At 47.3% G+C, this 17,626-nt stretch overlaps 1 protein-coding gene across 1 annotated transcript in view; it reads right to left on the reverse strand.

Annotated features, from left to right (window-relative positions):
- The window catches only part of SSC5D (scavenger receptor cysteine rich domain containing (5 domains)), a 33,325-nt gene that overhangs the window by 7,990 nt on the left and 7,709 nt on the right, over positions 1-17,626 (reverse strand). The window contains exons 7-12 of the mRNA XM_006868289.1: positions 14,315-14,632; positions 13,093-13,254; positions 5,594-5,908; positions 1,702-2,265; positions 1,318-1,632; positions 918-1,085 (exon numbers count right to left, since the gene is read on the reverse strand). Coding sequence (XP_006868351.1) covers positions 918-1,085; positions 1,318-1,632; positions 1,702-2,265; positions 5,594-5,908; positions 13,093-13,254; positions 14,315-14,632 — 1,842 coding nt within the window. The remainder of the gene's footprint in view (positions 1-917; positions 1,086-1,317; positions 1,633-1,701; positions 2,266-5,593; positions 5,909-13,092; positions 13,255-14,314; positions 14,633-17,626) is intronic.

The following is a 17,626-nucleotide window of genomic DNA, read 5'->3' on the forward strand; positions in this document are numbered from 1 at the left end:
CTGTACAAGGTCGCTATGGGTCGGAACCGACTCGACGGCACTTAACAACAACAACAAAGAAAAACTGACAGGAAAAAAATAAAGTGAGAAATGAAGATGAGTGTAGAAGTTGATTTTTAAAAAAGGGAGGACTCTGAGAGGAAAGAAGATAAAGAAATATTGGTCATGAAAAACAGAGAAATAGAAATGATGAAAGAGTGAAATTGATAACAAAAGGAAAAAGTGACTGAAGATGGTGACGGGGAAAAAAATAGCAAGAGAAGTTGACTGTGGGGAAAATAAAGACAGAAATGATGAAGATAAACATTTATAACCAAAGAAAAAAGAGGACGCCCAGAGGAAAGAAGAAATGAATCGTGAAAAGAGAGAGAGGGAAATGGATTGTGAAAAACATGAGAAATTGACCACGAAAGAGGGAAAAAAAGAAACAGGGAAAGTGTGAGCAACAGAATTCTTGAAAGAGGACTAGAGACGAGTGAAGGGAGACCCTGGCTTCAACGCCAGGATGGAACTGGGCTGAGAGACGAGAACAGGCAGAGTTCACCTGCTTTGCGGAATGATGACATAGTGTCAGAGTAGCCCTTAGCCACTGAGATTACGGATGGAGGGTCCCCTGGCCAGGCATAGTCTATACGGCCAATTCCCTGGGGATCCATGTAGGTTTTTATAAGGCTTATGGGTTCAGGATGTGGTGAGACTGATTCAGTCTCTCAGAGACCCTGAGCTTTCAAGGTCATTTCCTCGTTCCGACTCTGGAGGACATAGAGGGAACATTTTGGGGGGGGGTCTCTGGAGCCCAGAAAAACCTGGGCCACATCTCTGAGACTAGCTTGTTAAGAAGGATCTTTCCAGAAGCCCTTCAGAGAGGCAGATGGAAATCTATGAAGAGCCTCCACCACCATGGTCTTGCCGCTCACCTGTGTCCGGAAGGGGCCTTGTTGTTGGGGGGGTAGCTTCAGCTCTACTGGTGGTGCCTCTAGAGAAACTTTGTCCAGGTACCCCTGCAGTAGTGGTCTCTTTGGCCAGGTCCTCTCCTGAGGTAGGATCCCAGGTCCAGGGCGGATAATCCTCATCATCTGTGTAGCCTTGGGAGGAATTGGGGGAAGGATTGAGCCCAGTCCTTGGTCTCAGACGTCCTTTCCCCTGCTCCCCTCTTCCTTTTTGGTGTCTCCTGGAGGGATTCTGCATCCCACTCACACTGTCATGCCCAGTCCTTTAGATGCCACCATGATGCTGCCACCTGGCCTCACCCCGCCCCCCGCCCTTGAACACATGACCTCCGCCACCTCCCCATCCTCGCCTTCCCACCCTCGGTACCAGTGCAGGTGATCCCCACGTCTTCTTCGTGGTCACAGTTGTGCTTCCCCCAGGCCCCAGCAGGGCAGTCGCTCAGCGATGCCTCACTGCCCTTGCAGCCCACATCATCCAACCAGATGGGCCCCGTCCCTGGGCCGTAGTGGGTTTTGCCCACTCGGGGCCGGACCTTTCCACAACCCAGTTCCCAGCAGGCCACAGTGGCATCGCGAAGGTCCCAGCTGTCATCGCACACTGTGCCCCAGCGTCCAGCATACCACACTTCTAAGCGTCCAGCACACCGGTTGGGCCCATCGGCCAGACGAACCCAGAAGGGGCCTGCCGGTAGAAGGCCCTCAGGTCAGCTGGGGTCAGTGTCTCATTCCCCACGCCCCTTTATGTTGCTGCCACTCTCACCTGACAAGCCAGAGGTGGTGCCAGTGGAGGGTGGTTCTGCAGAGGTCTGAAGGGTCTGCTTGGTAGTGGTCTCAGAGGTCATTTCATGGGGGCCCTGAGTGGTTGGCATTGCCAAGGTCTTAGAGACAGGTTCTCGGGAGGTCTGAGGTGTAAGCGTCGCAGTGGTATCTGAGGTTGGTCTGTGGGAGGCCTCAGTGGTCATCTTTGTGGTAAACTCAGAGAGAGGTCTTTGGGAGGCCTCAGTGGTCTGGGTTGTGGTGGTCTGTGAGGTTAGTTCTAGGGGACTTGGGGTGCCCGAGCCCCTGGAGTATTTAGTGGTTGGCATCGCTGGTGGTTGAGTGGTTGGCCTTCTTGCATTTTTTGTCACCCACTTCTTAGTACTCTTGGGCATTTTCCGTGGGGCCTTAGTGGTTGTTTTCTCAGGAGTGCTAGGGACCAGCTTTGCAGAGGGCTTGGTGGCCAGCTCCTCCGGGAGCCAGGCATCCTGATCTCTTCCTAATTCTGGGATCCAGCTCCAACTGAACGGATCTGGGATGGAGTCCAGGCCCGGAGTCCCTGAAAGGAGGAAGCAGGGATGTAGAGGAGAGACAGGGTGGCAGACACAGTGATAATAAATCTCATCTCTTCCTCTAGTCAACCACTAAGTTCTAGTTCATTGTGTTAACCATTCATTCATCACAAATATTTATTGTGACTTCCAGGATAGGAGTCCCGGCGTGGTGCTGTAAGATAAGCACTGGATAGCTAACCACAAGGTCAGTGGTTCAAACCCACCAGCTGGTCCTCGGAAACCCTCGGAAACCACAATGAGTCGGAACCAATTCCACAACACAACGATAACAACAACATATGGAACCAACTCACTGGCACTTAGCGACAACAACCACACACGTGCCTGGCATAGTGCTAGACCACAGGGCACCGCAACAAGCCAGACTGGGCATCAGCCTGTGCCATCTTGGCACTGACAATCTAATGGGGCTAACCCCTCCTTTACCTCCTGGTATTCACACCTTCCACTCCATTTCCTCAGCCTCTGTCTTTAGTCCCTTCTGAAGGGTTCCCTGATTTCCTGTTTGTCTCCCTCAAGTTCTCACCAACCACCAGAGGGACCTTCCTAGCATCCAGGACGGGTCACTCTACCCCGTTAGTAAAGCAGACATCTAAGATGCAACGATCGGGTCTCTAAACTGTGTGAGCAAAAGAGATCCAAGGAAGCCAGCGACTCAGTGAAGAACCTCGTCTACAGGATCCAGTCTGCACAAGCCACGGATGGCCTCAGGTATCCTGACGAGCTAGGTGGCGCCTGGTTACTAACACAATCCTTTTGATCAGAACCACAGAACATGATCCTGATGTTGTTGTTAAGTGCCGTCGAGTTGGTTCCGACCCATAGCGACCCTGAAAAGGGTTTCCAAGGAGCGACTGGTAAGCTTGAACCACCAACCTTGTAGTTTAAACAGCTTTGCAGTCTGGCGCATTAACCCACAGCGCCACACCAGGACTCCACATGATCCTGATAGAACAGGAGACAAAATGGAGGCCAGAGTCTCACATTCTTAAAACAATAACAACAAAATCAGACTTAAAAGACCAACTAAGACTAGAGGATTCCCTGAGGTATGGCCCAGAACTAAACCTTGAACTTGAACTTAGCCCCTGAAGTCACCTTTGAACTAAATGCAAAGCAGTTCACTAGCATTATTGCTCCATTTGGGGATGTATTGGAAATTCTAATCTCTCTGCCTATGATTATGGGCCCATTTTGAAAGAAGCTGCTAAGGATAAAGATTAAGGTGGGGCTAATTAAGGAGCTCTGGTAGCGTAGTGGTTACGAATTGGGCTGCGAATCACAAGGTCAGCAGTTCGAAACTACCAGTGGCTCCGTGGGAGAAAGAGGAGGCTTTCTGCTCCCGGAAAGATTTACAGCCTCGGTAAACCCTGTTCAGGGTTGCTATGGGTCGGAACCGACTCAATGGCACTTAACAACAACAACAAGGAAGAGATTACAGTGGGATGAAGGATTAAGGATGCCCCCACTTTAGCAGAGGATGTGACTCAAGCCACTAAACTTAGTCTCCCTTGGGGGCATGGTCTGACTTTAATTTATAAATCTGCTTTAGAGAAGCTTGCTCCCTTGCCCTGGATCTTGCATCTGGTTCCTTAGTCTGACCCTCAGTATGTGGGCATTTACTGAGCTGACTCATCAGCTCCCTCAGCCTCGTGCCCCAACAGTCGGACGTCTGACCTACAGATTTGGGTTCCTCACTCCTGAAGCTACATGGGTATAAAGATTCCTCCAGACTGAGCTCTGATGGATTTGGGCTTGGTCAGCACCACAATTGCACAAGCCATTTCTTTGGACAAATGTGAGTTTTGTGAGGTGTTGCATGCAGCATGTTGCAGAACCCTGGGATTTGAGGGAAGGGAGGAGTGGTGATTGGTATCAAGGACTGTGGAGGGCATAACATGTTGGAAAAGTCCAACAATTGGGATATCTTTAACCTCTACTTCACAGGGGCTACTCGTGTGCTGATCTGTCTCAAAGAAATTACTCATGCACGAGATAACAGATTGGTTCACAAAATAAAGAACATCACCTATGACGACTGAACTTCTTTAGAAAGTCATCTATAGGCCAACAATTACTTTAAAACAGAGACGAGAATGTAAGGGGGCAGGGAAACTAGATGAATAGAAATGGAACCACCAGAAATCATGAAATGTCCATGTATTGTGAAGAACGTAACAAAAGTCACTAAACAATGTGTGTAGCAATTATGAAATAGATAGTTAAGTGGCTGGGCAAACCTTCATCAGAAACACAGTATAATATTAGTTTTAAAAGCCCTTTTGGGGTTCCCCATCTAGAAGTCCTGGTGGCCTAGTGGCTCAGCACTCAGTTACTAGCCCAAAGATCCATAGGTAGAGCCCACCATCGGCTCTATGGGAGAAAGATGTGAGTCTGTCTGTTTCCATAAGATTACTCACTACCACCGAGTTGCTTGTGACTCACAGAAACCCTATTAGATAGAGTGGAACTGCCCGTTTCCAAGGCTGTAATATTTTGTTGTAGCGATTACAGCCTTGGAAATCCCCTGGACAGCAGCCCTGTTCAGGACAATAAAGTTGTTCTGAGTCGAGTGGACTCAGTGGCAAAGGACTTGGTGGATCCCTGTGGTCCTCGGGAAGGAGGAGGAGGGAGCACCTTAGCTTTGAGCCGAGCTGCTGCTTGCATTCTGAGTCAGCGCTAGTCATCCTGCATCTTTCTGATGAGTGCATGTATGAAGCCAAGGATTTACTCAGCAGGTCTGCGTTATCCAAACACTGCACATTCCAAAGAGTTCTGACCATTGCCTGCCTCCTAGAATATAACCTCTAACTCCTAGGAATGTTCTGCCTGGTAAGACTGTCTTTGTTTACTGAAGCCATGGGCCAGACCAAACAGTCTATGCCAATGGTGGGCTTTACGGAGGTGGCCACAGGCCTTGTGGTATCAGCAATCCAGCAAGCACACTGCACTGCCTTGATTTTAACTGGCCCTCACTCTACCTTCTCTTCCTCTACCAACGCCCCTGCATCCTCTTCTTTCATCTCAGCCAAGATGGTGCCTCCTGCTTTGTGGGAGGCAGGTTTGATTCCTGACAGCAGGAAGGAGCTTCTCGGGGTAGGAGTCTCACTGTGCCTCAGCTTTTTCTTCAATAAAATGGACATAACGTCCACCCACCAAGATTTATTGTGAGAGTTGAAAGTGTCCACACGTGTGAAGGCAGCCAGCACAGAGTCGGGGTGCGTAGAAGGCGTTCAGTCGATATTAGTGGCAATGTTGGTCCCCACCCCATCCTCCAGGAAGCCCCATTGGTGCAGGGGAGACCCTCCTTACCTGTGCAGGTGACCCCTACATCCTCGTTGTGAGCACAGTTGTGCTTCCCCCAGGGTGCAGCAGGACAGTTAGAAAGTGAAGTCTCGGTCCCCACACAGGCCACGTCGTCCAGCCATATGGGACCAGCGCCCCAGCCGAAGCGACCAGCAGGATCTGACTGCTGAGCCTCTCCGCAGCCCAGCTCCCGGCAGACCACAGCTGAGTCCCTGGAATCCCAGCCATCGTCACACACTGTGCCCCACCGTCCAGCGTGCCACACCTCCAGCCGGCCTGAGCACCTACTGGTTCCAGCCACTAGACGCAGGTGGGGCAACCCTGGTGGGGGGGGGAAGGAATGGGGGAGAAACCCAAAGAGCAAGAAAGTCAGGGAGCTGTCCAACTCTCTGCCTTTAATTTTTAAATTTTATTCTGGTAAAACACAGGGCTAAGCTAAACAATATTGCTACAATCATGGACTGGACTGTGTCCCCCCTTGCACTCCCCCTGACACACACACACACACACACACACACGTAATGTGTATTACGATGCTCAATGGTTTGACAGTTACGTAATGATGTGATACATCACTTAATGCGCTGATTTCCCAAGAAGAGGATTAAAGGGGGCATGCAATACCCTTAATCTCATCACAACCCTGATCCAACGCAAGGGAGTTTCCAAGACATCTAGCCTGCAGTCACTCTTCATCTTACAAGAGAAAAACAGTGAGGGAGATGAGCAGAGATCAGAGGGACCTACTAAGATCAAGAAAGAGGAGCCGGAAGTGGAGTGTGTCCTTTGGACCCGGGGCCCCTGCGCTGTGAAGCTCCCGGATCCAGGGGAAGACTGATGCTGAGACACATGGGGAGCTCCAAGGCATGCTGAGCCTACGGATGCTGAGAGGGAACAAAGGCATTTCTCCAGAGCCAGCGCTGCTCTGACTCTGGACTTTTAGTCTCCTAAACTATGAAACAACACGTTTCTGTTTGTTAGGTATCCACATGTGGTATTTCGTTACAACAGCACTAGGGAACTAAGCTACAAAATCATAGAAACCTTCATTAAACAAAAATACAGAAACGTGTAGCTAATGTTTCTTGAAGTCTCTTCCATCTAGGCCTACACACACCTGAAAGTAATGTTTCCAGCTCGCTAACTCTTCCCCAAAGAGTTCTGGCTTTCTGATTCACACCACATCAAGATGGCACTTCTGGGATCTTAAGCGTCTCTACTTGTCTTCCTTTTCTATGATCTTGGAGTTTCAAGAACAAGAAGGAAATTGGAAGGCCAAAGATCAGGGCTGTAGGGAGTGTGGGGTCAGGCTTCCAAATGAACTTCCCATAGAAGAAATACGGTGTTGTGATGGAAAACAAATCCTTGGCACAATGTTCCAGGGTTTTTTTTTCACCAGTGGAGTTTTCCATTTGAAAACCAACTTCTTCATAATAAGTCCATGTGGTTGTCCTATGTCCTTTAAGAAAAATCTATCAACATGAGACCTTTTGATTCCACTCTCCTCCCCACAAAATTAAAAACAAAACAAAACTGTTGGAGACCACCAAGAACAGATGCAGGAGGAAGGGAGTCACGTCCTGGCCATGGCATAAGGAAGCAGAAAGCTACTCCTGGATACTAATGCCATGGCGGAAAGCCGGATTGGTACGCGATGACCAGATGTGATAACCGGCACCTTGCCTTGTTCTCTCTCGAAACCCACTCATGCATCCCTGAATTATAGTCTTGTTTGTCTCTCCCCTAAGAACATTTCCTTATTCTGTATAACATCAAAAGGCCCCTTTAATGTCAGTGATGGATGGCATCCTGGGGGGATGAAAAGGCTGGAGACTAATAAATATGGAGTACCGAGTACCGCCATGTCTCCGGGCTCTTGATCTTACAGATTGCTGGGCTGTTGATCCTAGAGGTCATGAGTCTTGCGGTCTCCCTTAATGCCTAACTTGTGTCTGTGTTTTATTTCTAAACTGCGTCATCTCCGCCGCTCTGGTGGTGTGAGCTGGACTCGCACATAAACAAGTCATCATAACCTTGTGAGCTGACCTCTCTGCCTTGAATGTAACTGGCCCAGGCTCATCAGAAGCCACTGTTTGGATCGGGGCCTTTGTTTTGAAATTACCCTAAGGAGACTAACACCATTGTGCCTCCCCCAGGGAGCAGCAGGACAGTAGGGGAGCGAAGCTTTGGTCCCCCACTCAGACCACATGGTCCAGCCTTATGGAAGCAGCACCCCAGCCATTAGTGAAGGTCCATTAGTTAAAGGACTTCTCTGCAGCCACTCACTGGTCACAGAAGCATCTTTATGCATGTTTTGTTTGGAATAAGCTCATACGTGTAGGAACCGGAACATTGGTAGGGATGCTTTTGGACTTTGCTTGCATAGCAAAAAACTTATTGTTTTAACCATTTTTAAGTCTACAGCCCAGTGACATGACCTGCATTGAGCATGTTGTGCAAGCACCATTATTATCTATTTCCAAAAGTTTTTGTCACCCCAAATCCTCCCTCTAACCCCAAGCCCCAATAACCACTCATCTACTTCCTGTCTCTATGAATTTACCTATTCTAGATATTTCTTATCAGGTGTTGTTAGGTGCCATTGAGTTGGTACCGACTCATAGTGACCCCACACACAACAGAACGAAACACTACCCAGTCCTGGGCCAACCTCACAACTGTTGCCACGCTTGAGTCCATCGATGCTGCAACTTGGCCAATCCATCTCGTTGGGGGTCTTCCTCATTTTCTCTGACCCTCCATCTTACCAAACATGATATCTTTCTCTAGTGACTGGTCCCTTCTGACAATATGTCCGAAGTATGAGAGACGAAGTTTGGCCATCCTGGCCTCCAGGGGGCACTCTGGCCGCACTTCTTCTTTCAAAATGGATCTGTTGGTTCTTTTGGCAGCCCATGGCACTTTCAATATTCTCCTCCAACAGCATAACTCAAAAGCATCAATTCTTCTACGGTCTTCATTATTCACTGTCCAGCTTTCGCATGCATATGAGGTTATTGAAAATACCATGGCTTGGGTCAGGCGCACCTTAGTCCTCAAGCTGACATCTCTGCTCTTCAACATGTCATATCAGTGAGATCATATAATATGTGGTCTCTCAGGTCTAGTTTATTTCACTTAGCATAACGCTTCTAAGGTTCATTGATGCCCTGCATGTATCAGGACATCGTTTATCTTGTGCTCGCATAAAACACTTACAGACATGGTTAGGTTCCAAAGACCAGGTCGTTAAGTGAAAATCGGCATTACATGAAAATGGAAGATGACCACATCAGATCACCAAATGGAGGGTGAATACATCATTACATAACTGACAAATTACATCCTTACACAGCTGCAAAACCGCTGAGAAGCATGGGCCTCTTGCCTCACACCTCGACGTTCGTTACTGCCAGCCACGTGTGAAAAATGGTCAGAAGGTAGATCGTTTACTGCTCTCTTAAATGTGAAGTGCTGGATAATGAGATGGTTGGTAAGTGAGGAGAGGGTGTAGTTTGTGGTATGTAGGTAGGTACCATGTTTTGATTATCTACTTATCTGTTCATGGGCACTTAGGTTCTTTCTACCTTTTGGTTACTATGCACGACACTGCTATGAACATTGGTGTACAAGTGAAACACTCTCTCCCTTAATCAGTTGTATCTTCCATCTTCCTTTTGACTCCTCCATGTATTCAGCTAGGCTTTCCCACATTCACCCCTTCTTCTTTGGGGACAGCAAGCATTTACTGAGGTTTTTTCTGGGCCACCTTTAGAATTACGTACAGTTTTGAAGTTTCTCATAAAACTAAGTAAAGAATGATCATTGTTGTTTTTAGGAACCGTCCAACCCATAGCGACCCTATGTACAACAGAACAAAACACCACCCTGTCCAGCGCTGTCCTCACAATCGCTGCTACACTACAGCCCATTGTTGTTGTCACTATGTCAATAGATCTCATTAGGGTGTCTCCTTTTTTTCGCTGTCCCTCTACTTTACCAAGCATGATGTCCTTCTCCAGCAACTGGTCCCTCCAATTCCATCCCTGGGTATAGACCCCCAGAGACTCAGGCACATACTTGTACATCAATGTTCATAACAACACCATTCACAATAACAAAAAATGGAAATAACCCAAGTGTCCATCAGCAGAAGAATGGACCAACTGTTTATATTCCTATAATGGAATACTATTCAGCCATAAAAAGAAGAATAGTGCTGGTTACATGTTACAACATGGGTGAACCACAAAGACCTCCTTGTACCTGCAAGAAGCCACTCACAAAAGACCGCAGATCATATGATCTCATTTATGTGAAATATCTAAAAATAAAACAAAAACAAAAATCTTTGCTGTCAAGTCAACCCCAATGCATAATAACCCTAGAGGTCAGAGTATAGGGTTTCCAAGGCTGCAGGCTTTATGGAAGCTGACGAACAACAATCACAAGGGCTTATTATAAAGAAGGTTTTTTAAAAAAAAAAAAAAAAGAGGAAAACTCCATCCGTGAGAAAAAGGCCGGAAAAGTTGTACCAAGGAATGTTTTTCCATCACAATAATGTACTTGTTCCTTCCTCTATGAGAATTTCATTGGGAAACCCTTATCCCATACACCTACAGCCCTGACCTCTCTCACCTTCAGATTTCCTTTTTGTTCTCAAAACTCAAAGAACATTGAGCAATGGATGGATTCGAACCATTGACCTTTAGGTTAGCAGCTAAGCGCTTGGCCACTGTACCACCATGGTTGCTTTGTGAAATATAAACAGAATGGGCAAATCCATGGAGACAATAAAAGTTACATTTACCTATTATTACTATTATTGACTGTCATTAGAATCCTGGCTGGTGTGAGTTAACATGCCTGACTGCTAACTGAAAGATTAGAGGTTCGAGTCCACCCAGAGATGCCTCGGAAGAAATGCCTGGTAACCTAGTTCCCCCCAAAATCCACCACTGAAAAATCCTATGGAGAAGCTGTTGGCTGGGAAACTAATTTGCTCCGTAAACTTTCACCTAAGCAACAATTTAAAAAGTTGAAAAAAATAAATACCAACAACAAAATGCAAACCCTTGCTGAGCCTGAAGGCTCAGAACCATAGTCTCAGGGGACACCATGATAAATTAGCATAAAGGTTCACAAAGACAATGGTCTACTTCCTACAAAGACCATGGTCTACTTCCTGCTTCGGTGAGTAGCCTCTGGGATCTTGAAAGCTCATGAGCAGCCATCTAAGGTGCAGAGATTGGTCTCTCCGTGTGCAGAAGAAAGCAGAGTGAGGAGAATTGAAGATGCTTGGAATCAGTTAGTCCAATGGACTCATGGAACATGTCAACGTCAGTGTCCATGACTCTGAGACCAGAAGAACCAGATAGTGCCCGACTACCATTAACTACTGCTCTGGAAGAGATCATATTAGAAGGTCCCAGATAGACTGTGGAACAAAACTTAAAATTATTTAAAAAAAAACCCAAGATTACATGTCAGAAAGAGACAGGAGGAAGCTGAGTCTCTGGCCCTCGACCACCGTTCAGGTCTAGTACGGAACTCACCCTCGTGGCCCGATTTTCAGCCAAACAGTAGATGGGTTTATGGCAAGCTCTGCTCACCATGGAATGGTCATTCAAAATCAAAAGAGCAACATCTACCTAAAGACAAAGTTGCGAAGGAGGGTGGACTAAAAACAGGAAGCACAGGGAGGAAGCAGGGTAGGGTACCTGTTGTTACATGGAGGGGATTCTAATCACTGAGATGAAACAAAGTGTCGGATTTGTTGAATGCAAAACTGATGAACTTGTCTGTAAACCTTCCCTCAATTCATAATAAAAAGTTTTTAAAAAGAAACGAAAACTCCATGGAGCACAGCTCTTCTTAGACACACATGGGGACACCATGAGTCAGAGTAGATTCAATGGTTTGGTTTGATATGATTATTACTACTATTCGTTATTTCTCTGGAAATGGGGAGAGAAGCTTTCAGTATAGTATCAGGCAGAGATAACAATTCCTCGTGTTCAGCCATTTCCAGTCTTGAGAAGATAATGATTGCTCTCAATGAACAATGGGTATCAGTCATCGTGGACCTAATTCTTTCAATATTTGTGAGAAGGAAGACAGACAAAGCACTATGGTTTCCATTATATAAAATAAAGAATGTCACTAGTGAGCACTTTGTTGCTGCCAACAATCCTCCAGATGAGACCAAAGGATCCGTGATGACTTTCCAACAAAGATGAGATGGAATGAGATGAATGGAAACAAAGACTCAGAAGGGAAGTAACCCAACTGCTCAGGCACAGAATGGAACCCATGGCATTGAACAACTGGAGCAGAAATTATTGGATAGGAACCCAAACCGCGGTGTAAACCCTTCACCAAAGCACAGTAAAATACGAATTAAAAAAAAAATTTTTTTAAACATTAGGAATTTCAACAAGATAAAGGAAGCAGGAAATGAAATTATCTAAGAGCAAAGTTTATATATACTATTAAAATAAGGAGCTCTGGTTGTTGTTGTTAAGTGCCATCGAGTCGGTTCCGACCCATAGCGACCCTGTACAGGGTTTCCGAGGGTGTAAATCTTTACAGGAGTAGAAAGCCTCATCTTTCTCCCGCGGAGCGGCTGGTAGTTTCGAACCACTGACCTTAAGGTTCACAGCCCGATTAGTAACCACTACGCTACCAGAGCTCTGGTAGCAGTTACGAATTGGGCTGCTAACCACAAGGTCAGCAGTTCGAAACTACCAGCTGTTCCATGGGAGAAAGATGAGGCTTTCTGCTCCCGTAAAGATTTACACCCTCGGAAACCCTGTACAGGGTCGCTATGGGTCGGACCCGACTCCACGGCACATAACAACAACAACAACAAATTAAAATTAAGTTGGGATAAATCAAAACCGGAGTGTGTTAGTTATAATGCAACTTTGTTATCCCCGGGTAAAGCACGAAGAAAAAAACGAATTCCGAACTCTATAACACGAGACCAACAAGGGAATTCAAATGGTACTCTAGAAAATATGAGGGGCTTCAAAACCCTTCATTAGAAGCTTTCATTATCTTTTCATTCCATTTCCCCATGAACCTTTTGAAGCCCCCTTGTACGTATTCAGCACAGAAACCAGTGAGGAACAACAGGAGCACCAATCAAAGAATTTAAAGATGACAAAAACACACAACAACAACAGACGAACACAGAACCTAGTATCATCGAGTTGATTCCAACTCATGGAAATTTCATGTGTTGCAGGATAGAACTGTGTTCCATGGGCCTTTCTTTACTGTGACCTTTTCAGAAGCATGGCATTGCTGGGCGCGTTTGAACCTTCAACCTTCAGTTTAGTAGTCAAATACAAGCCCAGGGATCCTAAGATGGTGAGCGCAGAACCTTACACTAAGCCCAGGGTCCTTCTGAGCAGGGAGAAAGGGACCCTGGGGTGGGGTCGGTAGGAAGAAGGAACCAGAAGCTAAGACCTTGTTTTCTCGGGGAACAGCTAGACACTCACCGGCTGCTGGTCTGGGCTCTAGGGGGACAGTAGAGGAGACTGGTGGAGGTGAGACGCTAGCTGTCCAGGAAATCTGGGTTGACGTGGGGGTCAGAGTCCTGGTGGTTGTGTTGTTGTGGCCCACTGTGGGGGCCGTGGGGAGGACATAGCCAAGGGGCATGCCTGGAATAGGGACAAGAAGTGATCACCACCCACACCCAAGCTGCCATCTGCACCCTTTTCTCCTTCACCCCGTCCATCCTCCCTGCTCCTCCCTTTTCACCTGCACACACTCAGGTACCCCGTCCTGCTAAACTTCCTCCCTAGATACAACCCAAGCTTTCTACGTCCCTGATCTGGGGCGGCAGAGGGGGAAAGGACATCTGGGCTGAGGGTGACAGAGAAAAGAAGAAATAACATTAGACAGAGGTGAGGATGCACTCAGATTGGGGTCTAGGAAGCAGCGTCCAAGAGGACACAGCTGGTATAGGCAGGTGTATTGCACTGAACAGTAACAGAAACAAAACACACTGCGATTGAGTCGATTCCAACTCACAGCGGAGCCTTTAGGACAGAGTAGAGCTGGCCCCTAGGGTCTCTAGATCTTTCCAGAAGATTTACAGAAGGCTAGAAACCTTTACAGAAGCAGACTGCTACATCTGTCTCCTGTGGAACAGACAGCGGGTTCAAACCACTGACATTCAGTTATCAGCTGAACGCTTAGCCACTTTGCCACCAAGGTGCCTACTAACTCATCCAACCAAAACAAAACCATTTGGACTCAGCCACCCTCAAGAACAGGGAACTGCCCAATAGGGTTTCCTAAATTGTATATGTATGGCACACAACAACAATCTTTATCCCACTGAGCAGCTGATGGGTTCAAACCGTGAACATTTTAACCATTGTATCCCCACGGTTCACTGGGTTGATTCAGCAAACCCTCCCCCCAATTCATGTCTACCTAGAACCTGCAAATATGACTGCTATGGATTGAACTTGTCCCCCCAAAACTATATGTTGTAGATCCTAGCCTCCTATAAGACGGGGCTTCAGACAGTTCGTGGAAGTAGGGGGGCCAGAACTAAGAACCACCCATGAGGGCGACGTTTCACAGAGAAGGAGAAGGTGGGAGAAACAGAAGGTTCAGAAAAAGGGAAGGAGGGGCCAGGAAAAGCACAAGTCCTGCGTCTTCTGGTCCCTACAGCCCTGGGGCTCGGAGCTCACCTAAGACCCCCCTCACCGTCACACACAGCCCCAGCGTCTTCCCGGTGATGACAGTCATGTTGGCTCCAAGCCCGAGCCGGGCAGAATCTCAAGGCTGTCTCGTTGCCCCGACAGCGAAGGTCATCCAGGAGGATGGGCCCAGCCCCTTCCCCGAAGAAGGCGCCTCCGGGGGCGGCCAGTGCGCCTCCGCACCCCAGCTCCCTGCAGACAACGGCAGCATCGCGAAGGTCCCAGGCGTCGTCACAGACGGTGCCCCAGCGCCCCTCGTACCAAACCTCCAGGCGTCCAGCACAGCCGTGGGGGCCGTCTGCCAGGCGCAGCCGGGGGGCGGGGCCTGGGAGAGAGACAGACAGACAGACAGACAGACAGACAGAGGAAGTGGGGGAAGGGAGAGAGAAAGCAGAGAAGGGCAGGGTGGAGAGCGAGGAGAGAGAGAACAAAACATGAGCACACCCACTGAATATGCCTGTCCCTCAGCATGATGCTGGAAGGTGGACACTACATCTTCAGTTTGCAACTGAACCAAGGCCTGTTTACAAGGCAGGCCCAGCTTCCTCCTCCATCATCCATGTCCCCAGCTCCCAGGGGTGGGTGCTGGGGGGTACCCCTCCTTCCTGATTCTCTGGTCCCTTTCACTGGATCCCTCATTCAGCCCCTCACCTCTCAACTCCCTGCTATATACCTTCCTCAGTTCTACAGACTCTGAGATGGGGAATCCCAACCTCATCACCATCCACATTTAGGGTTCTCTGCATTCATTGTAGGATGTTGAGCAGCACCCTGAATTGAGACAATCAAAAAATGTCTCTCGTTGCTTGCCTTCCAGTCCATCCAATTCATGGCCCTGCCAAATGCCCACTCTAGCTGCTTGTATGTGCTCTGTGAGGAGGTGGTGGCTCCAACTCCCAGGGGACCTCTCTGTAATAGGATGAGTCACTGCCTGGTGTTGGATCATTATCACAATCATCGCTGTTTGAGCTCCTTGATGCAGCCGCCGCATCACTCCAGCTCATGCATTGTTGTCATTGTTAGGTGCCATCGAGTCGGTACCGACCCACAGTGACCTTATGCACAGCAGAACGAAACACTGCCCAATCCTGGGCCAACCTCACTACTGTTGCCACGCTTGAGTCCATCGATGCCGCCACTTGGCCAGTCCATCTTGTTGGGGGAGCTCATGGATAGTCATCCTCTTTTTCACCGACCCTCTACTTTACCAAGTACAGTGTCCATCTCCAGAGACTGATCCTGACTGATCACATGTCCAAAGTACGTGAGGCACACTCTCGCCATCCTCCCTTCTCAGGAACATCTGGCCATACTTCCTCCAAGACCGATTTGTTCATTCTTCCAGCGTTTCATGGTGGGGGTGAGAGGGACAAAATCACCCCCTGTTGAGAACCACTGGTTTAGATTTTAACCTCTTGTTGGTTTAAGGGCATAGTTCCATTGGATCTTTCTTGGGTAAGGGTTGGGTTACTGTGGAGTTTTGGTTAAAGGTTATGTTATTGGAATCCTTCTCCTTATCACAAACACACTGGAGGCAAAATCACCCCCCAGCTAAGAACCCGTGCTCTAATCAAGTTTTTGTGGACTCCAGACTTATAGGGATGAACCCCCAAAACTATTGTCCTCAGATTATCTTTAAACCTTAAAACAAATACATTCCCTGAAGTCTTCTTAAAATCAAACCATAATTTAGCTTAACTAGTTAAAAAAAAAAAAAAAAAAGTCTGCCTTGAGCATTGGGCAATTTTAAGGTCAGTGAGCAGTAAGCTGACATTCATGGGGTCAGAAGAATTCAGAGCAGCCATACACAGAATGTAGTCGATGTTACTGAGCAGAACATGTAGGAGCTCTTGAACTGGTGTGTGTTTTGCTGCATCTATCTCAACAACAAAGTTAATTTTTTAAGAAAAACCACTGATCTAGAGAAAAACAGAACTGAACTAAAGGGCAATTCCAATGGAGTTCCCAAGCGCTGGAGCCGGGGGCTAAGGGGGCTGCAGGTAAACAAGATGCTCAAGTGGAAGAGGGAACAAAGAAGACAGCTTACATTGACCTGCGCTGTGGCTAGGTGCCATGGAGTCAGTTCCAACTCATAGCAACCTCGTGCACAACAGAACGAAATGCTGCCCAATCCTGTTCATTGTTACACTTGAGCCCATTACTGCTGCCACTGTGCCAATCGATCTCATTGGGATGGGGGAGGTCCTCTTTTTTCGATGACCCTCCACTTTACCTAAGGAGCTCTGGTAGCATAGTGGTTACGAATTGGGCTGTGAACCTTAAGGTCAGCGGTTCGAAACTACCAGCTGCTCTGCGGGAGAAAGATGAGGCTTTCTACTCCCGTAAAGATTTACACCCTCGGAAACCCTATACAGGGTCGCTATGGGTCGGAACCGACTCGATGGCACATAACAACAACAACAACCACTTTACCTAGCATGATATCCTTCTCCAGGGACTGGTCCCTCCTGACAATATGTCCGATGTATGAGAGATGAAGTCTGGCCATCCTGGCCTCCAGGGGGCGCTCTGACTGCACTTCTTTCAATATAGATGTGTTTGCTCTTCTAGCAGTCTTCTCCAACACCCTACCTCAAATGCATCAATTCTTATATGGTCTTCCTTATTCACTGTACAACTTTCACATGCACAAGAGGCTTTTGAAAACACCATGGCTTGGGTCAGGCTCACCTTAGTCCTTGAACACTGTAAAGAAGTCTTGTGCATCAGATTTGCCTAATGCAATATATCGTTTGATAATGCATTGATAATGCTTCTAAGCAAAATGAAGTCTTTGACAACTTCAATCTTATCATGATATTATTTATTGCTCCAGTGGTGAGGATTTTTGTTTTCTTTACATCGATGTACAGCCCATACCAAAGGTTGTGGTCTTTGATCTTCATCATTAAATGTTTTAAGTCCTCTTCATTTTCAGCCAACAAGGTTGTTCATGATTCTTACACCAACCCTGATGCTACCTTCTCCTTCATATAATCCAGCTCCTCTCTTAACTGAGCCCACTACCTCATGAATAAAGGAAGAGGATAAATCTCTCTCTTATACAGTTGCCATGATAATTAAATCAAATGTTGGTCAAGCCCCAAGCTTCATCAAAGACCTCAGTAAGATTTACTTCCTTTCTTCTCCCTGACCATTTAACCCTCTCCTGTCTGAAGCCTTGATTTGTTGGTTGTGTTGGTTAAGGGGGTGTGTCAACTCGTTTGGGTCATGATTCTCTGTGGTTTGGCAGTTAGGCTGTAGTCATCCCTTGTGATGAGATCTGATACAATGTAATCACCTCTGTGATGAGATCTGA

The sequence above is a fragment of the Chrysochloris asiatica genome, unplaced genomic scaffold, assembly GCF_000296735.1.
Source record: "Chrysochloris asiatica unplaced genomic scaffold, ChrAsi1.0 scaffold00116, whole genome shotgun sequence".
Taxonomy (NCBI): domain Eukaryota; kingdom Metazoa; phylum Chordata; class Mammalia; order Afrosoricida; family Chrysochloridae; genus Chrysochloris; species Chrysochloris asiatica.